Below are 27,039 nucleotides of genomic sequence, written 5' to 3'. Positions count from 1 at the left end.
TTCTAAATGTATAATGTATTTAAATAGAAAGACATAAACACCATTTAGCTACCATCAATTAAAAGAATTCCCCTCTGGAGTAATCAACTATATCCTGGTTTTCATCGGAATACAACTTTCTGATTAATTTTGGTGTTCCTATGATTTAAAAATATCTTATGTATAGCACATGGGATTTCCTTTAAAAATTATTGGCAGGCTAAGAAATAATATTCTCTCCCAATCTTCCCACCCAAAAATAATCTTTGGTTGAAGAACGTCTGTGCTTCCTCCATTGACAAAAGGTCTAAACTTAAAGGGGCACGATGCTTACCGAATCAATTTGATCTAAAGCAATCTTCCCAACGTTTCCCTGTGTGCTGTAATCTTGACCAGTGTAGGAATGACTAAAATGAAAAGGAAAAAAAATATTGAAATAAGATTGTAAAACATTTTTGATCACATTAAAGGGAATTATTATTATTATGATATTAAGTCAGAATGAGAAAACATTTTACAGATAAACCTTAGCAGAAACATAGCTCAGGGTTTTAAAGGTATTTCAATAGAACACATTTAAGTAACTTACCTAAAAATAGTACAAGAATATAGTGACACTCTCCCTCATTCCTAGCCTAGAGTGCTACTTTCCCATTTCTTAGTAGCATAATGCAAATTGTTAAAGTTCAAACTTCTACTACTGACCCTTCATTAACAGCACAGCAGCACAGCAAGAAAGAAACTAGGGCTTAATTCAGGTACAATCACTTACTAGTGGTAAGTCCCTGAGCAAGTTACTTAGACTCTCTATCTCCCTGGTTCCTTATCTGTGAAATGGAGATGGCAATGCCTGCTTTGCAGGGTTGATAGGAGGTCTGAATTGAAATAACTTCCCATAAAGTACAGGGAATATAGTCAGTAATATTGTAGTAACTATGTATGGTGTCAAATGGGTACTAGTCTTAGTGGGGTGATCACTCTATAAGGTACATAAATGTGTAACCACTATGTTATACACCTGAAACTAATATAACACTGTATGTCAACTGTAACTGAAAAATAAAACAATTACTTAAAAGATCTGAAATATAACCCTGGCTGGTGTGATTCAGTGGACTGACCATCGCCATGTGAACCGATGGTGCGATTCCCAGTCAGGGCACAGTCCTGGGTTGCTGGCCAGGTCCCCAATAGGGGACTTGTGACAGGCAACCATACATTGATGCTTCTCTCCCTCTCTTCCTACTTTTCCCTCTGTCTAAAAATAAAATAAATAACATCTTAAAAAAATCTGACATATAGTAATCACTGTTTATTAAAATAGATTAACATCCAAATTGCACTTTACATATGCAGAGTTCTTATCTGTATCATCTACATACATCCTTACAACCCTGAGAGCATTTTTATTTTACATTTGACAAATGAGGAAATGGAGACTCAGCGGGGTGAGGAACTTGTCAGATCAGAAAGCAAGTTAGCAGTGCAGTGAGGAACTCAAACCTTTTAACTCCCAGTCCCACTTCTTTACATGCCATAATAAATTTCCCTGTAGTATTATTCATAAATTAGGATTTTAACTTTACATATATGTGTATATATATACACATACACACACATAACTTTGTAACTTTTCATCTCCTTACATAAATAACACCATGCCCAACTCCATAAATACTGATTCAGATGCAGACACTCAGATAAAACACAGTGAGAAACAACAGCTGTAGTACACGGAAAACCACAATCCGATCATGATCCACGTAGACTCCACAGCCATAGGGGATCCTGGTGTAAAGTACCACTGCAATCATAAAGAACTGCAGACTCTCTACATTCTATCTGGTCAGTAAAGATTCCTGCTTCAGAGTGACATAAATACACACACTCAAGGTGCTCTGTAGAAGGCTGTTGTTCCTACAGCCAATCAATTGTACTGACTAAACAATGGGAAGGAATGATGAAACAAAACTACAGTACAGCTGGGGGTGCTGCAGCCAAGGCTAGGAGGCTGTTAGGAATATAGACTTCTCCTCCCTATCTCCCTTCTTCCATGGATTCAGAAGGGCCTGAAAAGCACTGAGAGCAGGAGGAACGGGATGCCAAGGAGTGATACAGAACGACTCCACACCCCAAAACACGCCTTCTTGCTCCTGATGTATTTATCGCTTGAGTAACAAAAATCTGACAATTCCACTCCTTTAAATGCAGTGGTTCCATGGCAGAGAAAGCTCATGCTATGGCAGAGAAAGCTCATGCTAAGTTAAACCAACAGTTGCCATTTAATTTTAGTATTTCACATTTTAATACAGAGAAAACCAGGTAATTGTGTCAATGGAATTCCCAAACTAAAAATGTGTTTCAGGTCCCAGTACATCTTACAGTGGGGCAGAGGCAGCAGCAGGAGGCCAGGCGTCTGAAGGCCGGCTCTTGTTTTGTTTTCTAATCACCAGCGGGCAAATCGGAGTGAGTCACTCACCATCCTGATTTGCACTATCCTCACTTGTAAAACGGCACTAATAATGCCAGGCCCGCCTGACTGCCAGAAATGCTGGTAAATTAAATAAAATAATATATTCAAAGCACTAATTAAAATCATTAAATCATATTCTAGTACACAGAGCGATTGCAGCCTTGGCCAATAAGTACAGAAAAAACAGCATGGAAGTGAGGGGAGCACAACCCTGTAGAGCCATGACCCCGTCGGGAGGTGTGGGCCACTCCACTGACCCCTGCAAGCTTCAGCTCCTTAGTCTACAAAATCGACTGCAATCATGTAACAGGACTGTTCAGGTCCAATAGAATGATGAATACAGAAGTGCTCCACCACAGGAAAATGATGTACAAGTGTGACTGTGGTGACTGAATAAACACAGCCAGGGATTACCACGAGGAAGCTTCTCTCGGCCCAGAAAAGTACAAAGCATACGAAGTAGAAAGAGAAGGTGTGTAAAAAGGAAACACACATTTGCCTGAATAACAGCACAAAATGCTTGTTCCTCTACACTTCAGTAGAATATGCAAAAGAGCTAAATTCCAAGGGAAAAAAGTAAAAAGAGAATGCTAGTAGTAATTAGTGCAAAGACTTTAATGGATATTAATAACTACCAAGAGGACATAAAAAACTACGTAGACATCATATTTCTAAAAATAGTATTAGTAGACAGGAAAATGGCCACCAGCCAATCCAGTGGGGACAAGCATGGAACCCAGGGGAGGAAAAATGATAGAAATGAAGATGTTAAGCTTCAGAATTAAGAGTGAGATTTCTGCTCTGCTCAGGATCAAAAGGGATAGCTCACGTCTTGGTTAAAAGAGCTGGTACATCACAGCTATTTAATACATGTTTGAACTAGTTATGGAGAGATAAGGTGGGGGAAGTTTTTGGGTGTAACACTAGAAAGGCAGGTCATGGGAAGCATTGTTTCCAATACTTTGCAGGCAATAAAGAACCATGAAAATGGTTTTAGGGAAGAATTCACAGAACCAGGCTTACACTTGAGAAAGAAGAGACTGGAGGAATGACTAGAAAGGGGAGAGACTGGGCCAGAGACAGTCAGCAGGTAGAACACTGCAGTAATCCAGACAGGAGAAGGCGGGAGGGAGCCTGAGGTAAAGTGGTGCCAATATGGAGAAAGGAAGGCAATCAAGGCAGGAAAAAAAAGAATGAGGGATGCTGTCATAAAAGAACAAAGAACTCACATTAGCTCGCAAAACCGGACCTTCGGCTTTGCCCTGGAGGCGTGGCCGGAGGTTGCCAGTGAGATTCGTAACAGGCAGCCAGGGAGAAGAGGCGCTTTTCTGCCACGTTGGGAACTCAGCCTCAGCTTTACAGCACACTGCTTCCTAATGAATGCAGCTGCTACACCAATGAGCTGTCAACATATATTCTTATTTTTATGATTTAAAAAAATCAATTTTACGAAGGAATATTTCTTATACTGGGAAAACACAGAAATAGAAATAGTAATTCTTAACAGTGAAATCATTTCTAATTAGTTCAAGAAATGGACAAATAGGTATTTGCAAACATAGAGACATAAACACATGTAAGACCAGCAGAAAACACTGTTTTCTGTCCATTTTAAATAATGTTTTTCTGAGAAACATTCATTGTTACTTATGTATAGTTTTTCTAAAAGGGGGATTTAGGAGGCATAAAAGTTTTCCTCCTTGTAACCTTTCATAAAAGAGTAAATTGGGATATACCACACGTACAATTTTTTCAATACAGTAGGCCAACAAATATTTTAATGGACCACAAAATTCAAATTATGTCAGTAATTACTATTTTGCCAAATATAAAGAGTAATATTTGATTAACTAATTAGAGAAGCCTGAAACACATCAACATGTGATTTTAATTCTCAGTTTAGCTACAAATTAGCCATGAGTTAAAAAAAAAGGCAAGTCAAACTATGCATAAATTGGTTTATCATAAATACACTGGGGAGGGATGGCAGTGACACACTGGCTCCTCTATGCATAACTTATCTTTTATCTGCCAGAGTATCAGATGAACGGCACGAGGGTAAATGTTTATCATTTTCTCAAATTACCAAAAATCCAGAAAAGTAGTGAAAATAATGATGTGATTCAGTAAGTAGTCAATTAGAATACTCTCTGAAGATACTAGGTTATAAAGAATATAGTGTACTTTTACTAAAATGTAACATTACTACACTGCACCAGCCAAATTAACACCTTCACTACCCAAACAACCATACAAATACATAAAACCCAGGATAAAAATCATTAGACTGTCAGACTCTCTATAACAGTTATTGTCCTTATCTGGATATAACAGGCTCTAATTACCAGGAAAACCACAAAAGCAACCAAAATGCATTCAAGCATCCCTGTATAGCCCCTGAATCATCCAGCACACACTCAATAATCACCCTTGTAACCAAGAAAGGTCAGAAAGGAGTGAGGGGTCCAGAGAAGGTGCAGAAGGACAATGTGATCAAATGTGCCCTGAGCCCACAGAGAATAAGGTCTCTTCGAAAACAAGGGTGGGAGGAGGACATTAGCGGCATTAAAGTTCTTAAGCAATGAAATAGCACTGACTACAGAGTTATGTACTTTAGAAACACAGACCACAGGACTCTAGAATGCTATTAGAATGCTGCTGGAATAACTGACAACAGAGTCTGGGCTGAATAAGAGAAGTCTGTTAAGCCAGAAGGGCGAGGTGACTTGGGGGACAAGCAGGAGAGGCTGAAATGAAAGATGACAATCATTGAGAATGAGGGGCTGGGCATAAAGTGGAAAAGTAAGAGATTATTCTCAGAAAATAATTTGAAGGTTTAGAAGTAGGATGTGATGGTCACATAAAAGTCAAAGGCCTGGTTGTTTCAGTATTTTTATCATTTTAGTTTAACAATTTTATACGCATTAAAACATTCTTAAGTTTTGACCAAGTTCATAGGTATGTGATTTGAGTTTATTAAGGTTGTTGTAGGGGTTTAAAGGTGAGCATGAGATAAGAAGGTGGCATTTTGGAGTAATAAAAATGTCTGTTTTTCTCAGAGTCTGGAAAGTTAGTACATATCAGATGGACAGGGAGAAAGAGATAAGCAAAACTAAGGAAAATTTTAAACCACAGTTTATAGAAGAGGTTGCATTAGGTGGGGGTGGGGGGAGACAAGCATAGGCTAGGGGAAAACTCTGAAATTGGGTAGGTGGGTCCTGAAGGCAGATCTGTAAACAAAACCCTATCTCCTTTTGCAATAACATAGTGCTAAATTGACATTTTAATAACAATTTGAGGCTTTGTCAAGTTTAAAATCTTTAAAAACGTAAATGTATGCATAATGGTGGTTTCTAAGAAAACAATTTTGCAGTTGTGGATAACAAACCTTCTAAAGATACAGAAGTAATTCAGTGTTTGCCCTCTATTTTTTTTTTTGAGGTGCTAATCCTAAACTCTCTAATCTACTCTGATAGAACTAGTAATACACACAAAATATAAAAGCATCTTCTCACTGTAGCATTTGCTCAATAAACTTACATGCAATTTAAAACTCAATCACATCTGAGGAACTTTCCCCTCCCATATTATCTTGCTTATTAAATAGTAAGGGGTAAGCACAACCAAGTTTCCAATATAGCTAAAAAAATTCACCGTCAACAAAAATTGTAAGGCTAAGAGACATATTGAAAGCTGAAAGAAACAAAGACTTTCAGAATATCCGTAAATATTTATGTAGCGAAGTTAAAATGATCCTATTGTAAATCCAATTAAAGCAATCCCAGGGGGTGAGGAGGTTGTGGGATAACGGAGACAGGGAGGCGGAACTCCTCACATCCCCAGGGAATGTGAACTTTCCCCAAACACTACCACACAAACATCTAATTTACAGAATAAACACACAGCAACCGTACAAACAAGGTAAATCTGAAACAGATGTATCTGCGCACATCGGATCTGTGAATTGCAAGGGAAAGGCAGGTCTCCTGGTCTCTGCAGAAACCACAGAAATTTAAGTCCTGCTCAGTGCACCACAAGTATCAACATGAGCACGTAGGTGCTCAGCAAGGAATTGTGTTTTGACTATTGCAACTGAGAATTCAAAACAAAAAGAAGAAATTATATGAAAGTGGATTTGTGGGTCTCACGGCAAGATTAGCTGGTTAAGAAAAAATAATAACCTTTTCATGCTGTGGCACTGATCGTTAGCGGAAGATGGATCATCACACCTCGGCTCTGCGAGTGGTAGTCAAGAGCTCCATCCACAACAGGGACAAAAATGCCACAGGGTGTAACAGACAAAATGAGAGGGCCAGAGTCAGCTTTTCAAAGGCAATTACTTCTCCAGCCACTTTCTCCTTTTTGAGGAGAATAGCAGGAGTTCTTCTCAATGCATGAGGGAATAAATAAACAAGGAGCACTGGAATAGCTGCAAAAGTTTATAACTATTTTGCATCACAAGCAACAGTTTATAACTGTTTTGTATCACAAGTAACAATTTATAACTATTGCTCCTATTCCAGTGCTCCTTGTTTATTCCCTCTTGTTTTCCTCAGGAGTCAGAAAAGGAGACAGTGGTTGGACAAGTAATCACTTTTGAAAAGCTGGCTCTCTCCTCTCATTTTGTCAGTTATAGCAGCAGCAACTCCTCTTCATTTGCATAATTTGTTCCCAAGCCCCAAGCAATCATGGAGGCAAGAAAGAATAAAGGAATAAGTAAAATGACTAACAGCACAGGTTGCAGAATCCTCTAGTCCGGGTTTTGCACACACTAACTGTGGGAATTCATGAAACCTCTCAATCTCTTTCAGTGTTCTCACTGGTAGAGAGGGATCGCAAAGGGGATCACTAAAGTACCTCCCTCCAAGGGCTATCGTGGAGACCAACACAGCTGTCTGTAAAAGAGTTTACCACAGTATTTTTCACTCAAATTTTAATCATCACCATCATCATCTGGGCCTAAATTTATTGCATTTAAATGTTTTGGTGGTTGTTTTTCTTCTTAACATGTACCAGTTTCTTCCCTTGAATATTAGGGAAAAATACATTTCTTTCCTACCTTTTTTATACCATCACATAAAATATTTAATCTTGAAGTTGGAGTATATATGTGTCCTTGAATGACCTGATAATCTGGAAAGGTTTTATCTACACTTATACATTCAAAAAGTTTCCAAAGTACAAAAATTCAACACCAAATATTTCAATCTCCACTTCCATGGAGATTTCAATGGAATCCAGTTTTACGGAGCTGGACTGTCCAATACAGTAGCCACTGGCCAAACAGGACTACTGAGCACTGGAAACACTGTGTGGTCTGAACTAAGACATTTAATAAATGTAAAGCATGCACCGGATTTCTAAGACTTAGTATGAAAATATCATGTAAAACATTCCATTAGTCATTTTTTTCACATCAGTTACATGTTGAAATGATATTTTTGGATATAAGTGAAATAAGATTAAAATTAATTTTACTTAATTCAAAATTACATATGTGATTCACATTTGTAGTTCTCATTACATTTCTACTGAATGGCACTGCTGTCATGACACAAGGCAATCAAATGATTCTTGAGGACCAGGTATACCTGTCAAATAGCCAACTGACCTACCTTAACTTGTATTTGCCAAGTTAAGATCAATTTCTGTTACTTATAAGCAGAATATGAGCCACCACTGGGCCTACTAAGGGGAGTGCCTCAAGTCTACTGCAAATATGCTTGTTTTCGCAACATTTTACTTGGGAATCAAGTTTTAAATGTGAGCCACAGGTTGCCACATATACTATTAAAAAAGCAATCTTGAATTCTGATTAGCCGGAGGTAAAATGAATACTTTCTTTGGGGGAAAATAAAGTGGTGACAGATTTCTTTCTTTTCTTTTTACCTGTTTATTTGCATAATGTTTTAAAATTATTTTATTGTTGTTCAATTACAGTTGCCTGCATTTTTCCCCCACCACTCCCACCCACCCCAGCCAAGCCCCCCTCCCTCCCTTGCTTCCACCCTCCCCCTTGGTTTTGAGGAAGGGTTTTCAGGAACTACTATAAAGGACAGATTTCTATTTGGGAATCTTTGGGGCTGCTTGGCCTACCTCAATACCTAATTACAACGGTCTGTTCTTCTGTCATTTGTAAGAAGCCATGCTAGGTGGGACAGCAGGACTCTGGATGACAGAAGACCTTGAGACAGACTGGAAAGAACTCCTCTCCCATCCTTGGGGAGTGTGTCTCTGCCCACACTCCCCAGCAACAGACTGATTCTGAGGTTCATAAAACAATTAACATATGAAACATATTTCCTTTCTTTGTCAAGAATTCCCCAGAACTCCTGAACCTAAAGAGGTTAATACTATTTACTCCTTTCTATCTGGCAGACTACAGTTTATCCTATTTTAAAAACTGGTATGAAATATAAAAAAAGCAGTGAAGAAAGCATCACAAGTAATCAAAACTGATCTCTACATCAAGGAAACATTTATTGGGACCATTAAGAAGTAAGCTAAGACATCTTTCAAACGAACTGTAATCCCCTACATCATTCTATAAGAGAACACAGAGTTCCAATACAGCCTTCTCACACACAGCCAGGTGTAATCAACGGCACAAATGGAAAAACAATTTCAGGAGGAGGAAACAAAGGTTTTGTGTATCGCCCATCTATCCACTTTTGCAATCACAATTTTACCACTTTGGACGTTAAGAAAAATAGTCTGTCCACATAAGCTAGGCTATTCAGACATTTAGAAAGCACGATCCCTGCAGTTTGGATTTGTTAGGTGGGTAGGAAATCCAAGGAGCTGAAGTTACAATATATCATTTCCTGCTGTGACGGATATCACACGAAAATTCACTCAACAGCTGTCACCACTGAAATTGAAATTAGTTTCTTTTTACAGCTAAATCCCGAGTAAATGGTATCCAACTTGTGTTGGCCCAGGTGATTTTCCCTGCAGTTATTCCAAATGAGAACACAATCAATGAAACTCTGTTAAAAATTGAATGTAAATTATTTTCCACAAGCTTAAAGTCTGCAGTTACATTTTTAAAAATCTTCCTAAAACTACCATCACCATATGCAGTGTAATAATCTATATTTCTCTACAACTGGGACATATTCTCTGATACCAAGAGGCTCACATATTCAATAAAAATCAGGGTCAAATGGGTCTCCATGTCAGATGAGAAGCATAAACACCACACTTGCCACTTTATTTTGGGTTGACCTCATCTTGCTCCATATGGCCCATATTTTCCTACTTATTCCAATTTCTAAGTTGCAACAATCCTGTGAGAGCTAAAAGGTGCATCTCATTCTTCTATCAAAAATATCTGTACCTTACATTTGACTAAAGTCATTAAACTGTATGTTTAAAATAAGTGCAATTTACAGTATATAAATTATACCTCAATAAAACTGATGTAAAATACATAGACACTTATTGGTACAGACCTACATAGGAATTTTCACCAACAAATACCTCTATTTTCATAAGTAAATTTTTTATATTGCTTTACCTTCTTAGTATATATTCTAGTAGTATAATTGATTTGGTTTTGACCCAAGAGAGTTAAATAATTACAATACAGAAAGGTTGCCTAAGAGAGTGGTAATGAAAAATTGAGGAGGGTAGGGAGCACGGAATAAAATTCTAACATCAGCAGATTTAATACATTGAATTGATGGACATCTCATTCCCCAACAAATAATTTACAGAGTATGGAATGCTTCTGAGATTGGCTATCACAAGTTTATGACATTCTAGGATCACCTCCTCACATTCGTTCTCTAATAACAGAAAAAAAATCAAGGACAAAATGTTTTTAGGGTTTTGATGGGGATTTGGGGAGGGAGAGAAATCTAACAAATGAATAAGAGAAATCAAATAAACAAATAAAAATGATTTTTTGGCTAGTGATGCTGCTTGTGGCAAACACAGTGAGGTAATAGCGTGAAACACCTGGGGGTGCCTTTCGCTGGGTGATCAGGAGATCTTCTCTGTAGGAGCTGAGAAGACTCACTCTTATCCTCAGTTGACGCCTCTCCCTGGGGGCCTCCTTTACATTCTAGGTACACAGTATGCCAAAGACCAAGGTAGCTCAATTAAAAAGGGCTTTTTAAATTTATTTTTGTATTATCTTTTATAGAACTACTTTCTAAAAGTAGTTATAAACAACTGAGAGGGCATTAAACCTTTACTGAGTCTTGGTAGTTTGTCTTTCCTCAGCCCAATCCATCAGTTTTTGTTTTGTTTTTACTGAGTAGAGGTCAGCTGTGTCAGGAATGCTAGGAGGTCTTCTTAAATTAACTAAACACTTAGATCTCAAGATGACCACAAGGCCCATGTGGTACCCTTTGACTCAGAGAGGTCCAAGGCAGGAATCACAGCCTGCCCAAAGTATCGAGCACTGTTTCTATGGAGGTTCTTGCTGTAGTCCTGCACAGGTGGATGGCTCACGTGCAGGGAGGCAAAATCCACTCCAACATGTTCAGGAGCCGCCCGGGCGTAGTGGCCTCATGACCCTCAACAGCCACAATTTCTAATGACAACTCCATAGGTTTCCCTTCAGGGCCAGCCACCTCAGAGCTGGGCCTCCAGAGTCCGTTAATCTAAACAGCATTATTGTGATTTTTTAAAGAGTAAATAATTATCTAAATGTATTTCAAATATGATATAGAACTGCACTGCCTAATCAAGTACCCAATAGCTAAAACTGGCTATTGGATTTTTACTTTTAATTGAGTAAAATAAAATAAAATTAAAAGTTCACACTAGCCATATTTCAAGCATTCAATAGCCCCAGGTGGCCACCAGCTACTGGCTCGAACAGCACAGGTACAGAACATTCCCATCACCACAGATGGTTCTACTTCACAGCACTCAACAAATTACCTTTTAGCTGCTAATATATGATATCACAGTAACTACCACAAGGCTTTCCCAGGCTTTTTAAGAAAGTTATTTCCTATAGCATCATCATCATTTTCTATTTTGTTGGCACTTTAGGCCTAACATAGTCTAAAATAACTAATTTTCTTTATCATTTAACTAGAGGATAATCAATGTTTTAGAGATCCAAAGAGTGAAGAATAAGAAATGGCAAGTAAAAAAAAAATACTAATTGAAAAGCATCATCATAAATTTTGCTTTCCGGGAAACCTGCCATATCCACAAACCAGAAATTCCTGAAGAAACTCTGGAGTCTAGAGGCTGACAGAACCCTCAATGTCTCACTGGAGGTCAGCTGCAAGAGCGCTGGGGCACGCGGGGCCCCGCTTCTGTTCGATGCCTTGGGGTCCCACAGAGCCATGTGCCTCTGCTATGCTGGCAGTCATCAGAACTTAGTGTCATTGCTTCAGCTTAAATTCTCTTTTCTGATTAACTTTAAGTCATATAAGAGCAGAAATAAATATGCATCCCTAGGATATACACCAGGCCTAGCACCAAGTAGGAGTTCCCTTAATATGTTAAAAAAAAAAAAAAAACAGTAAATAAAAGGAACTCTTAGGAGGCTAAAAGGTTAGTGACCATGCATTTACTAAACACCTCTCACCAAAGTACCTCCACCAGTCACAGGCACTACGTACAACCTCATTACAAAGTCTATTGTTTGCAAAGGTGTGTATTTGCCTTGACTAGGTAGCCAGTCAGAGAGATTGAAAAGATTTTCCTAACTTCTTTCTATATTATTAAAAAGAAAATCAGGAATTTATTTATATTTGTGAAAATCATTTGTTAACTCTTTTATTTAACTTTAAAACATGTTAAGCTAGCAAAGTTAATTAAGCTAACCACAAAAACTCAGGGAAATTTAGCATTCTATATAAATTCAGTTTCTTGTAAAACTGAAGTGATACAAAAAGCTGTTTTCAACTCTCCAAAAGAAAACCCTCACCGTGAAAAGTAGACCAATGGTCCTCCCAAGATGTTCACACTCTGATCCCAGAACCCGTGCACATGTCAGGTCACAGGGCAAAAGGCACTATGCAGATGTAATTAGGGTAAGAACCCTGAGGTAGGGCGATTTGTCATGGATATCCATGTGGGCCAATCTAATCACAGGAGCGGAGCCTAAAAGCAGGAAACTTCCTCGGGTGGAAACAGAGACATGCAGCAGAGGTGGGACAGGGTGGGTGGGGGTGACAGATATTGGAAGCATGACAAGGACTGACACGCTGTTGCTGGCTCTGAGGGGGGACCCACATGCAAGGTCCGGAAGGAGACCTCAAGAGGCTTACGGAAAGCATGAGAAGAAATAGGGGCAGACCTCTTGGGGAAAAGATGGGTACCTGGTTGACAGCCAGCAAGGAAAGAGGAGCTCAGTCCTACAACAGCAAGGAACTGAATTCAGCCAACAACATGAATGAGCTTGGGAGCAGATTCTTCCCCAGGGTCTTCGGTAGGGACCACAGAGCCCCGCTGACAGCTTGAGTTTAGCTTGGTGAGACCCAGGTCGGATTTCTAACCTAAAGAACTGTATGAAAATAAATTTGCATTGCTTTACACCTCTAAATTTGTGGTAGCTTATTACGTCTCCAACAGAAGGTTCTGATCTACATGCGCTATTAAGGTTTAAAATTCAGCTTCCTGAATTTCATCTTTTTAAAGTCACTGGTTCACTTGTGAAGAACTCTGTCAGCTTCTCACCTGGGCACCATGACACCCTGAGAATAATGAATTCTTCTGTGTCTTCAAAGCTACACATCTGCTAGTTTGCTGCTGCTCTTTGTTCTTATCGCCATCTGCTGGAAAACATCTATGCCACGATTTTGCTTCACAGGTTTATTCAACCAAAGAAGCCTAAATACCCAATAAAGGGGAAATGGCTAAGTCACAGGTGGCAAACACAAGGCCCTCGGGCCAAATCCAGCTCTCCACCTTGTTTTGGATGGCCCGGCACCTTGTTTCTACCCGGCGGCAGCACCAGGCTCTCACTTAACTATTAAGGAGTAGTTACATTTATACAGTCCTAAAATTACATTCGGCCCTTTGAAGGCAACCTCTGATGAAAATGAGTTTGACACCCTGGGCTAAGTAAAAGTAGATATATCCATCCTCAACCAAATATTATAAAGTCACTTATAATTAAAGCCATGGCATCAATTGTTTACTTTATTACATGGTTGTGACATATTAAGTAAAAAATAAAAATTAAGTTTACCCACTTTAATTATAATTACTTAAAAATATACATACAGACTACAACATAAGCCTAGCAGCAGTTTATCAGCGAGGTAGGATTTGTTTCTTCTATTTTTTCAAATTGTATATATTGTGCTTATAAACTGTATCAGAAACAATGAAATGACATTAAATTTGTAACAAAACAACAGATACTACCTCTCATGGAAGATTTCCCACCTTTCTCTTGATTAAGCTGCAGCATTTTTGTAGCACAGCCTTGTTCAGGGGGTGGGGGAGCGTGTGTGTGTGTGTGTGTGTGTGTGTGTGTAAATTGGCCTCCTTCCCCTGTTAGAATATAAGCTTCTTAAGTTAAGGAACAACATCTACCTACTCTGCACTTAATCAGAGTATCCATTACGGTGCCCTTAACACGTTAGGCTGCCTTTAACAAAATGCTGACTTATGACAAGTGCATCTCTGAGAAGGCAGGAACACTTTTCCATACAGATGTGAGGAAAAAAAAAAAAACAATTCAAAGACAATAAATAATGAAAAAGGATATATTTTTTCTGATTTATTAATATCTTACAAGGTACCTGAAAAACCTTCACAATGATCACTGCACTAAAAGCCTAGTATTGTTCTATGTAGAAAAGGAAATAAATATTACAGTTCAAGGCACTGCCAAGAGGCTGGACACAGTGATGAGAAAGAACTGATAAACAACCGAAGCATGTGGACCGTGTTAACGAGGCTTTCGTTTCAGCCCTCAATTGATGGAAGTCTCTATCTGCTAAATATTTTTCTAATACCTACATGAATTCCCACACAGTTTTCTGATTTCAAAATGAGAACTAATCCAAAAAGGAAACACTGAGAACTGCACCACTATGGATACTGGGGAGAGCTTCCTTACAGAGACTGCATTTCTGATACAGAAATCTTTGCACATTCTTCACAGGAATAAACAGAAACGGGTACATATTAACCAAATGTACCACATTAGGGAAAAAAGTCACAACAATAGTCTGTAATAATACCAACTGAGTGAAGGTACTCTCATTATTTTAAATGACTTTAAAAGTCAATATCAACATCTGCTTACAAACTCAGGACGCATTACATATTAATCCACACGACACAGCCTAAGTATTCACTGCCCGCAATACTTTCTTTGCTAGCTTGTTGTATCCTCTATTTACACTTCATCATTGGGCTCAAATGCGGTAGTAAGGTGAGGAGCAAAAGCACAACAAATACAAATGTTTTTGAAATTATCCTTTAAGAAAAACATTAAATGAAAGCAACTATTAAAGTGATCTTGAGGTGGAGGCATGAGGAAGAAGATATCACTATGGGGAATAGTGTTATTTTTAAGGGAAAAAATCTCAATCACAAAACTGAAGTTATGATATGCAAGTTTTCCTCTCTAGTCTCATTTGTTTATACCCTGCATTTGTGACATAATAAATAAAAATAATAACCTTTAACATACGCCCTTGATAGTTCAATGCTACTTTATAAATATTATCCCAAGAGCATCGTCAATAAGGTAGCAAAAATACTTATGTACGACAAACTTCTACGTTCACAGGAACATATCCCAAGACCTTTATATATCTCCAAATTAAAAATTCAGTACACTATAGAATTCATCCTAGGAAATGTAGTGATACATGGGAATCACTACATTGTGAAGTCACATTGAGATGTAGACACATTAGATGACATACCTAGATATGTGAACTGGGGAGAACAGAAACAATGTTTGTATAAACTCTCGCTGGCACTTTAGAATTTGTAACATTTGGGCATAAGTCTAACAAAGCAAGTTTATTTCTTCCAATGGAGAAGTTCTTGGTATCAATTTTCAAAAATAGTAAAGTCTTATAAAATAATCCATCCACCTCTTTTGAGGGAATTGTAGTCCTTTTCATTTGAAATATCAGGTTTTAATGTGAACTTACTGAGGCTCCATCACCAAACTTTAAAATAGGGATAATTGTAAGTGACCATCTCTTGCCCTCACTGGGTTTTTCTGAGCATGAACTAAAAAGCCATGTTGGAAAGTACTCTGTAAACTCTTGCCAGTTTGATTTCTTAATCCCATCTCCTCCTACCTCTTCTAAAAACTTCCTCTTTCAATTATTTCATCTTATTCTTATACACATCATTTTCCCCTTAATCTATAAATATGCTCATCTTTCCAACTTTACAAGAAAAACGCACACACACTTCTTCAACCATGAAGCTCACTGAAAGAGGATATAGTACTCTTAACCTTCCTTGCTCTTCCTATGCCTACACTCCCTGTATCTCTACAGCCTCAATTCTTCTTTGCTCCTTGGCTCCTCATGGGAATCGGACTTGTACCTGTACCATTACAATGTGGTGGCCAAGCCACCAGTGACTCACATGTGCCTAATCCAACTGACATTATGTAGTTCTGACCCGACTTTCCTGTGGGATTTGACAGTGTTTACCTTTCCTTTTTTTAAATCTTTCCCTTAGTATCTTTGATACCTGATATCACTATTCTTTGCTGTGTTCCTGTTTCATTCAAGATTCTTCCCTAGTATTTTCACTGGTTTCTCTTTTAATTCATCTTCTATCATTTCCATTGCTGCTCATCAGAGTCACTTAAACACTCATGTTCTTTGGGTTCTATTCAGAAACACTTCCCCTTTTCTTGTCACTCTATACTCTTTCCTGGAGCAATCACAATCATTCTCCTGATTTTAACCACCAGGCGTACTGTGATGATTAGCAGATGTCTCTCTCTGATGTACCCCTCACTCATAAACTGTGGTTTATATTTAGCTACTTACTAAACATTCCCCCCTCAATATCCTGCAACTAAACATGCCTCCCAATATACTCCACAGGCATCTCAAGTTTAAAATGTCTGAAACTACCAAATTTATAATCTCAGCAATCACATTCATTCCCTAATCTCCTTGTCTCCCTTTATTCTTCTTAGTTAAGGAAGCATCATCATCCAACTAAACATGAAGCTCAGTCCAATCTGAGTGTCCACTGGGAGCCACTGTAGTGCTGGGCTCTGCACTAGGGAGTATGGAACCCAAAGCCAGTAGGTCACAACCCTGTTACTCAAGGAAATAATTCAGTCAGGGGCACAGTTTAACTAATAAAATTAAGTAATTTGTGCTAAATTCTTAATGGAAAGATTTACAAATTTTGTAACATGTTTAAATGCCTATCTCTCAAATGAAATCAAAACTGTAAACTCCTTCAGCGCAGAAATTATGTCTATTTTTAAAATTCCAACCACATAATTGTTACACCAAGGCTCTTCAAGCAGTTAAGTCCTATAAAATGATTTGTAAATTTCTCTGTATTGCTACTTCAATTTTTACAAGTATTTGTATCATTATCCCAAATTAGTTTTATTGACAAATTTAATTAAAATGATAGTCTTCATTCCACTTTGATCATCAAACACTAAAAATCAGATCTAATAATGATTTCAGTCTCAACCACCTAATGTCCATCCCCTCCACATAGCATTTAAACTACACAGTTCATGCAAATTGATGATTATTTTTTCCTAACAAGATTATCATTACAGTCTCTCAAACCAAGTAGTATGCATTCCTGTTTTGACCTAAGCAAAAGAAAGGTAAAAAAAAGAAAGCATTGTGTTAAGACAGCCAAGAGACAATTCAATATGACTGAAAGCCATATCACGAGGTTACTTTGTACAACAGCAAGTGTCAAACTATGCACATCAACTGCCACCCTACATACAGATGTCTCTGACATGGTAATAAAATGAGAAACCATTTGGTTTAATAATAATAAAAAAGCAACACCAATTGGTGCATATTACATGTAGCATCTAGCCCTGGTTGCCTAGCAACTAGGCAGAAGTGAACCGCACAGAGAATGAAAGCCCTAAACGAATGTACAGTTTGTGCAAGTTTCAAGGACTCGAAGAGACATGCCAGTAGTTAATCTAAATTCTAGTTGACAATTACCATACTGAGGTGGAGGAAGGAAAATCCATCATTATCGCACTGAATCGAGCATTGACTCGAGGTGAGATTTGGCCCTTTTAGTGTGTATCTTCTATACCAGTGGTTTTATAGGAAGCATTGTCACAATATGATTTATGAATTATAAAAAGTACACATAAGTAAAAACAAAATATTAATGTTATAATATACATTCATTCACTCAACAAAATATATAATGAATATGTATAGTGTGCCAGATACTGTCCCAGCCACTGGGGACACAAATATGAAAGTCACTTCACAAGCTCTCGAGAGGCTCATACTATAATGGAGTACTCAGACAAGTAAACAGACAATTACAACATTGTAAGTTCTGTGAGACTGAAGTAGCTACAGGATATTATGGAAACACACACAAAAAACATCAGATGCTGACTGAGGGGAGGAGAATGGGAACTAAATGAGGACACAAGCTAAGTATTAAAGGACAAGCAAAATTTAGTCAAGTTATAAATGTGGCGGAAGGGGAAAAGAGCATTCAAGGCAGAAGAAGAACATTTACAAGGGCATAGAGATAAGTAAGAGCATGCTGTATCAGAGCAACTTCAAGGCACTGGAAGGCACTAGAATTTAGGGTACCAGTACTAAAAGAAGAGTCCAGAGAAACAAGCCAAGCTTCTTCCAGAGAACCTAGTGTGTGAGACTAAGAACTTCAGACTTCATGCAAAATGAAATTGAAGGGACAGAAAGGTTTTAAGCCAAGGAATAACATAATAACTCTGGAAATTATGTGACATATTTTAGAGAGGGCAAAGTTGGTGTCAAGAACAGACAAGACACTACCACAGTAAGATAGGTACTCGAGATAAAAGCATCAACAGATTAGAGCAAAGGGGTGGGTTGGGGAAATGACTCAAATGTGATTCACTAACATAATGCTCTAGGAAATTGAACAACTAGGCATATTATTTATGATATTCAGTCCTGATGAAATGGTAGTCTGACCCCCGCCCCCCAACCAACAAAACAACTATGAAGTTAAAAAGTACAAGTCTGGAAGGAAAAGTTACTAGAGAGCAGGATAGGAGAGCAGGGAAGGGGGAAAGGAAAAAAGGAGAAAAAAAGAAAGGATACTAAAAGATACTGAAAATTAGTATCTATCCAAGTTTATGAATGAAAAGTGATAAAGAAAAAATTTAAAAACCATAAAGGAAACCACTATTGGTGCTTGGCTACATAAACCTTGAAAATGTGGGTAGGTTGGATAATTAAAACCTTTCAGAAAAAAAGTTTGTAACAAATACAATGAAGAGTTATTATCTTTTATATTGAAAGTTTACTTAATATATTTAAAGTTTATTTATATTGAAAATTTGCTTAAGATGAAATACAAATCAGAAGATGCTATCAATAAATGCACAAAGATACAAATAGTTAATCCTATCCCAGAATAAGAATTGGTAATAAAATGTTTTAAAATCATTCTAAATAAATGAAATGTACATGATCACAATAGTATCTCTACATTAACTATTAAATTAGCAACTGTCCTGACTGCCCCAGCTTGTTTACAGTATCGTAACATGGGTGACCTTGTACAATATGAAAATATACGTAGAATAAGATTTTAACACACATATACTTAAATCTTTGAAATGGTTCATAAACTTTGACAAAGGAATTCTACTTCTGAAAGTCTATACTAATGGAATGGTCAAAAACAGAGATAAAGGTATACATATGGTATTTTTTATACTAGTGAAAAGAATTGGAAATAGTCTAAATGCCCCCCAAAGAGAGATAAATACACTACAGTATATCCATATAAGAAAGCATCATATAGTCACTAAAAATTATGTTTTTGGAGAGAGTCTAATAACAAAAAGTCTTACAATCTTTATTTTAAAAGGAAAAAAATAAAGTATATAAAAGTATAATCTCAACACTGGGTTTTAAAAACATTATAAAAGGAAGAAGTATTCTGGGTTGTTCGTTTTACTCTCCTGTTTTTTCTAAGTTTGTTTGTTTTTAATGAGGATACATTATTTTTGTATTTGGAAAATAAATCCTACCTATTTCTTTTTCCGCCATAATCAATGTGGGGATCCCAAAGTATTCCTTGGCTTTGTATTTAAGTAAATAGCTTAAATACAAATTCTTAGTGATCTTCCTTTTGCCAATCATCTCTACTCATTTTAACTTAAACTTATCAACTCGTTCTATACACTTTTATTGAATTGAAAGAGTTTTCTATAGTACCCTAAAGTCAATGGTAACAAGTGTATTATATTAAGAACTTCATCTTAAGTCACTGAATTAAAGCAAGAAAAAAAAACTAAGTTTTTAATAATTGAAGGGGTTCTTGCCACTTTAATACACTTGACTTGCTATAATGCACTTGCATTTGTAAGCATTAACAAGGATGTGTCTTCATATTACCTGAGATGTTTAAGCAGAGGCTGAAGTCTCTCATCAGACTGCACAGCAGGCAAGGACCTGGCGGTTAACTAAAAACAAAGAATAGGGTTAGTAAAAACAGCAAAGGTCAAATATGAACATGTCTGAACACTGAATGCAAAATGGGGATAAGGTAGCAAAGGGAGAGGGAGTACTTAACATGTAAGGGCATTTTTCTCTTTGAATCAAAGAACTGTACAGGAAACTGACACTTTATATAATTAAAGCAAACTATGTGGTCCTAAATTTATAGGTTATGTCACTGAGTTTACAAGAAAGAAAAAGCAGGCAAAACAAACAATACCATCTGAGTTCTTGAAAAAGCCTCAAGTCATGAAAATATTTTCTTTGTAAATAAAAATGGAAAAACTTCTAAATGTAGAGCAACCCCCACCTTGTAGTGCTCAGCCCTGGAATGACGAAAACTGGAGCAAGGGACGTGCATTTACAGCTAAGCCACTGTGAAATTGGTTACATGCAGAAGCGCGCGCACACACACACCTGTACACACACTACCACGTATTCCTCCATTTGACAACCATCTGACTATAAGTAACTAAGAATGTCTTTTAAACATACAAAAGTATTTAATATTGAAAGACAATACCAAATTGCCCTAGGAAACAAAACATAAGAGTCAAAGCCTTATCCTTAAATACTGTGCATGAAGTTCACAGTAGAATCAAAGAAATGTGAGCCTCTGGTAGACTTTATTGCAAAAATATGAATTATAGTTCTATGTATACCTATTTTCCTATCGTTCTTAAAAAAGTTCTCTTGTGCTAATGAGAATTTGACCCAAAGGAATTAAAAACATTCATCTCAAGTAATTACATAGCTTGAAGTAACCTTACTAAAATACCAAACCAAAAATAAGAGATAAATTTCTTCTGGATTCTGTTATGTCAAAATAGTTCTTGTATTCTAACAAATCATTTGACAATTCACAAAAGAGAACTTTCCTTAAGACAGGCAGCAAACTGAAATATGTCCTTTGGTTTTATGTAGGGTGTCTGTCTTCTCTCTTTAACTATTTTATATGTTAAAATTTTGTAAAAACAGACATTTAATTAATCAAACCTAATTTTAATATTATGCAAATAAAATAAAACCATCCCCTTAAAACATCTAATAAATATTATATATGTGAAAAAATGTTTACTAAAATGCCACATATGAAGTCATTTTTATTAAATCATATCTAATATTAATAATAATGGAGAAATACTCCCAATTTGGTGGAAGTTAGCAAAGTTATGGACTAAAATCAATAAAGTGAGACAATCAATCTGCTGTGATCCTAACACAATGAAAAGACTCAGTATCCCTAAGAAATTTTAACTCTAGTATTTCATGATATATAAAATAATATCAAGGTTTTTTAAACAAAAAACTTTAATACACCCTATATCTGCTAATGTCAGCTCTCTTTACAAAATGCCATTTTCATTGTTTAAGAGATTTCATGTCTCAGAACCAAAGTTATGCTCTAAAAATATTAAAATTATTTACCTCAATATCAAAGGTCAATCTATATAGTATGCCTTCTAATCAAATCATCTTTTCTAAATGAAAGCAAATGAATTAAAACACTTCAGTAACAACAAACTATTTTTGAATGTCTGCTCATTCCCCATGGGAAATTTTTCTCAATTCATTCTTATCTTAATCATAGCCTTCATTTCCTTTTTCCTAACTATTAATACATCTCCATTTCACTGTTGTTTCTGCCTCAATTCTTGCCTCTCTTCCCTAATTCATTCTCCACACCAAGACCAGATTGAAATTTTCAAAATGCAAGTTAACTGTTACCCTAATTAAAACCATTTGAAGGACTTACAAACACAGACAACAGTGTGGTGATTGGTTCAGGTGGGGGGTGGGTTGGGGGGGGAAGGAGACTAAATGGTAATGGAAAAAATACAATAAAAACTTTCAAAAATAATAATTAATTCCCTAAGGCTCTCAGGCTACTCTTTCATCAGAGATTCTCCTAAAACACTCCCTGGGTCCACACCGCAGAAACACTAGGCACAGGACCAGTGTGACTGACTGTGGAGCTCCTGCCAACCCCACCAGCCCCAGTTTCTGGAAGACACGTGCTCAACCACTGATTCCCTCTCCACCCCTTCCCCATCCCACAACTTATTTTCAAGTTTGAATCACTGACAAGAATTCCTAAACTGTGGGTCAGTGCTCTGAGTAAAATTATTTCAAGAAAGATTTTGAGCTTTGCAAAAGTGTTGCTGTCAACTTTCAAAACAATATTTTCAAAAGGAGCATATATCTCCTCACATTAAGGAGATGAGGTAATAAAGCCAGTATTCCACAGCTCTTAAAAGAGGCAAAGCCATCTGCTAACTTTTTGCTGACAGATTTAAACATCCTTTTAGAGGCTTCTGGCTCCATCATTTCTCCCCAAATTTCTCTCTGAGCCCCAGTAGTTACTACTCTGTCCACTGGACTATGAGGCCAGTGCATCCCTCACACTTGCAATGTAACAGGTTTTTGATAAATATTTATTAAAAGTGTGACAAATCCAAAAACTTGCAACTGTGTAATTCTTATTCACTGATGAAAACAATAGTATATCTATATTTCACAGTTAAAGTGTTTCAAATCCCTGCTTTGAGCAAAACTAAATGAAAATCAAAACTAAACTAAATCACAATGGTCAGCCTTCCAAGAAAGTAATACACTATCATAAGAATTTCATCACTGGTTTCTTCTACAATCAAAAATGAATAATTGTCTAGTTGAAGTTGACTTTGGTTTCCACATATTTCAGTTGTTTGTTTTTTCCTAAAACAACAGTGTCCTTGGCCCTGACCCGTTAGCTCAGTTGGTTAGAGTGTCATCCAGATACGCAAAGGTTTGATCACTGGTCAAGGCACATATGAGAATCAACCAGTGAATGCATAAATACATAAATAACTGGAGCAACAAATTGATTTCTCTTTTTCCCCATTCCCTTCTCTCTCTCTCAAAAACAATAAAAGACAAACAAAAAAACAAACAACAATGTCCTTGATCCATAAATCACCAAGAATGAAAGAGAAAAAGCTACCATGGTTTACATCTGCGAAGCCTAAATGGGTTGTCTGAGTTAGAGCTGTTTCACGGGAACTATAATACAGTCGACATAATTTATAGTTCATTTATTATTGTTGAGGGGTCGGAGGTGAGCTGTTAAGATGCCCATTCATTATTAAGACTATATCTAGCATACTGAATTTATTAATGCAAAGTTTGTGCTGTTTTAGACAAGTATCGCAAATTACTAATTCTCAAATAAATTTTATTTTCAAGATTAGTATCATTAGTCAATCTTGCATTTTGCCATATAGTTGGGTAAAAAAAAAACAATAATGCATTTGCATTTGCCAACTAATGATTCTCCTTTTATTACCCACAGATTTAAAAGCACATCTCTCTCTCTCTCTTTCTCTCTCTCACACTCACACACACACACACACACACACACACACGAGTCTAGAAGGATCTGGGCCAACCATGTCATATCATTCTTGAAGAAACTGGGTTCTTCAGATCATAAGCAGCAGCTGGTCGGTCACTGAGATCAGGGCCAATGCAACTCAGGGCACTGTGTACAGGCATAGTATGACTCATCGCACTCCGCAATCTGTGAGACAGCAAAAGGGCCTCTGCCTCCTCTCATTCCTTCCACTTGTCAAACCGGACAATTCTCTTCAAGATTCACAAACCATGGACTTTGTCTTGAAGACTCCCAAATTCTTACATTGAAGATTCCTTCACAACATTTGGGATTTGACTCAAATGTGACCTCCTCTCTGAGGACTTCCCCAACCACCTCTGATAAAGTAGCATCCTCTCTGTAGGTAATTTATTCCAGGTATCTCACAACATTTATCATCATCTGGAATTATTTATTAGATTGCTCACTTCTGCCTGTCTTTCTCTCCCTACGAGAATATAAACTCCATCAGGGCAAGAACATTTTCTGTCTTGCCCACCACTCCTCCCCCATGTGCTGCTGAGAAAAGCATGTGGTGCAGCATGCAGTAGGCACTCAAAACATATTGTGAAATGAATGAAAGATTCACCTCAAATGCTTCCAATAGAAGTAAGAGTTTAGAAAAATCTGCCCTAGATGCTGACCCTTTTGGTCTTGCATTTCTAAAGTTTTAAGGAAATATGACCTGTGAACTAGAGGAGCCATGCACATTTCTCTTTCCATTTCTAGCTGATGGAGTATCTGAACTCCTCCCTTTAAAAGGAGGGCAAATGCTCTACCACTCAATGCAGCTTAAACTACAGCTCCCTGGTTCAAAGGAGACAAGTAGCCCCAAACTAACAGTCCAAAAACCCAAGTTATGGACATACAGTAACAGGCACTACTGAAAAGGCAATCATGACATAACTCCTTTGTTCTAGTCTATGTGTCTTTTGGCTTTTTGTGTACTTTTCTGGCCACTAAATGATAGCCACAAATAAAGCAGAAATGTCAGCTAAATTACAACATTACTAAAATCTTAAAGCATGCAAAGTTTGAAGCCTTTTACAGTGGACATCCATTAAAAAAAAAAAAAAAAACACCTTAACCTGGCAAGACTGAAACTGCTTCAAAAATTCACAGACAGGAAATAAGGAACAGATACTGTAAATGTGACTATTTAAATAAGACTCACTTGGCAGACGTAAAGAAACATGCTTTATCATTATACAATAAGAAAATTAAAGTGCTGTGTTAAACAATTTCCAAGGTATTATTGCTAAATAAATGGGTTGCAATTTCTGGCAGATAAGTTATTTTGAAAGGGAATCCAAAACATTTGTCTCAAACCACTCCCACCCCAAAAGGATGTAAAGTTTCAAGAACACTGAAATCCAAATAGCAATTAGAAGATTAATTCTAATCAACGATGGTAAACCTGGATATAAATTATGCTTGATTCTCATATCTTTTTAAGAGTAAAGCAAACAGAGAAGATAGTTTATTCTTAGGTTTTCCACTTAAAAATTAGATTATTGTGAGAAAAGTAATTTGCAGAATTATGATCCTGCAAGTAACTACATGGGTGTTTGTTATATTATTTTACATACATTTATGTTTGAAATAGTTCAAGAGAGAGAGGGAGGGAAGGAGGGAAGGAAAAATTGACTGATTTTCCAGCATTGTGAGGAATGGGTGGAGGAGGGTGATCCAGGGATCCAAAATGAACAACCAAATGGTGGCAGAGGCAGTAGTAATGGAAAGGAAGACAGGAATGTGAGACACATGAAGGAGGGATACTCTACCTAGCTTCATATGCACAACAGAAGAAGTAAGAGAGGACATCCAGGTGAGTAGACAGTTGTATTAACTTCAATACAGCAGCTACAGGAAGAGGAGGTTGGGGAGATGGAAGGAAATTATTAGTTTTACGCATGCTGAATTTGAGGTGCTTTTCAATATACAAAAGGCAACTGAATATATATGGATCTAGAGCCCAGGAGAGGTTATTGAGCTACACATTTATATTTACATGTTACCAGCAAATAAGTATCAGGTAAAGCTCTGGACTGGCTAAAAATTCCCAGGGATTATGCAGAAAGCACGGAAGTCCAACTGTCACTCACTAGTAGTTTACTGGGGTAGTATGTTGAAGGTTTGTTCCAAGCCACATCCAGAAACAAAATGGGACTTATAACAGCAGCTACCTGGATATGGAATGGGAGATTAGAGATATCTGTCAGATATGTGCTATCCCTAGTGAGAATGAGACAATAAAGAGAAATGAGGAATTTAGCCAATAGATTTAAAAGTCTTACAACACTGATTTTAAGCAACTATAGATTTATGAGAGAGAGAGGGAGGAAGAGAAAGAGAGATAGAGATAAAGAGAGAGGGAGGGAGGGAGAGAGAGAGGAAAAGAAAGAGAGAGAGAGAGAGAGAGAGAGAGGGAGAGGGAGAGGGAATATGAATGCAAGGAACAGCTCCTTTAACTTAACTTGTTGCAAACCTGGAATGAATGAATTTCACTTTTTCACTTTGTGGAAAGAAAAAAAATGTTCCCTGAGGAAAGCCTTCTGCCTCCAGCTATGAAGCTGACTGACACTCTTAAAATCCTACAGGAGATTGTGCTGTCAGCCAGCTGCTATTTTGAAGCAGAATTTTACAAAGGGGCCTGAGGAAAAAAACTTTTTTTCAAATGATGGGCATGAAGTAAGGAAACAAGAATACACAAAGAGGTAACTACATAAGTAGATATGGTAAATAGTTCTTAAAAAGTCAACATTTGGAAAACAAAGGTGACTCAATCAGGTGAAAATGATGAACAAGAGGATGACTTCTTTTTAAAATAATAAATCCCTTCTCTCAGAACTTCTCACCCAATACTGGCTAAATTAAAACACATAAAAATGACAGGAAAACAATGCTCACTTAGAAAATATTGCTCAATTTTGTTCTCTGGTATTTTTACTCTCTACCAGTCACTTCAGCTTCCTTACAAAACTGAAGAGAAATGGCAATGTGCACTAATATCAAAGCTGCACCTTAAAAGAAATCCAAGGTAGGCCCTTGTTTTCATACAATCTTGTTCTACTCAAAGAAGCAGAACAGTGGCCAGTGATACTAAGGCAGGGGCATTCATGTACATTTACAAATGACAGAGACCAACTTTAGGTGGTTTTTGTTCTGGTTTGGTTTTTTATTTCTAATCATTTTTTTTCCAAGCAGTTTTAGGTTCACAGCAAAATTGAGAAGAAGGTACAGAGAGTCCCCTCATACCCTCTGCCCCACCCATCCACAGCCTCCCCTATTACCAATATCCCCTGTGAAAGCGGTGCATTTATTACAATTGAACCTACACTGACACTTCATAATCACCCGAAGTCCATAGTTTACATTAGGGTTCACTCTTTGTGTTGTAGGTTCTATGGATTTGGACAAATGTATAATGACATGTATCCACCACTGTGGTATTGTACAGAACAGTCTCACTGCCCCCAAAATCCTCGGTGCTCTACCCACTCATCCCTTCCTCCTCACTATGGTTATAC

The 27,039-nt window shown here is 37.3% G+C and overlaps 1 protein-coding gene across 1 annotated transcript in view; it reads right to left on the bottom strand.

Annotated features, from left to right (window-relative positions):
- The window catches only part of PRIM2 (DNA primase subunit 2), a 291,593-nt gene that overhangs the window by 105,614 nt on the left and 158,940 nt on the right, over positions 1–27,039 (bottom strand). The window contains exons 8-9 of the mRNA XM_028510638.2: positions 19,996–20,063; positions 314–386 (exon numbers count right to left, since the gene is read on the bottom strand). Coding sequence (XP_028366439.1) covers positions 314–386; positions 19,996–20,063 — 141 coding nt within the window. The remainder of the gene's footprint in view (positions 1–313; positions 387–19,995; positions 20,064–27,039) is intronic.

This window comes from Phyllostomus discolor, chromosome 4, assembly GCF_004126475.2.
Source record: "Phyllostomus discolor isolate MPI-MPIP mPhyDis1 chromosome 4, mPhyDis1.pri.v3, whole genome shotgun sequence".
Taxonomy (NCBI): Eukaryota; Metazoa; Chordata; class Mammalia; order Chiroptera; family Phyllostomidae; genus Phyllostomus; species Phyllostomus discolor.
This window is presented reverse-complemented; position numbering and strand designations above follow the sequence as displayed.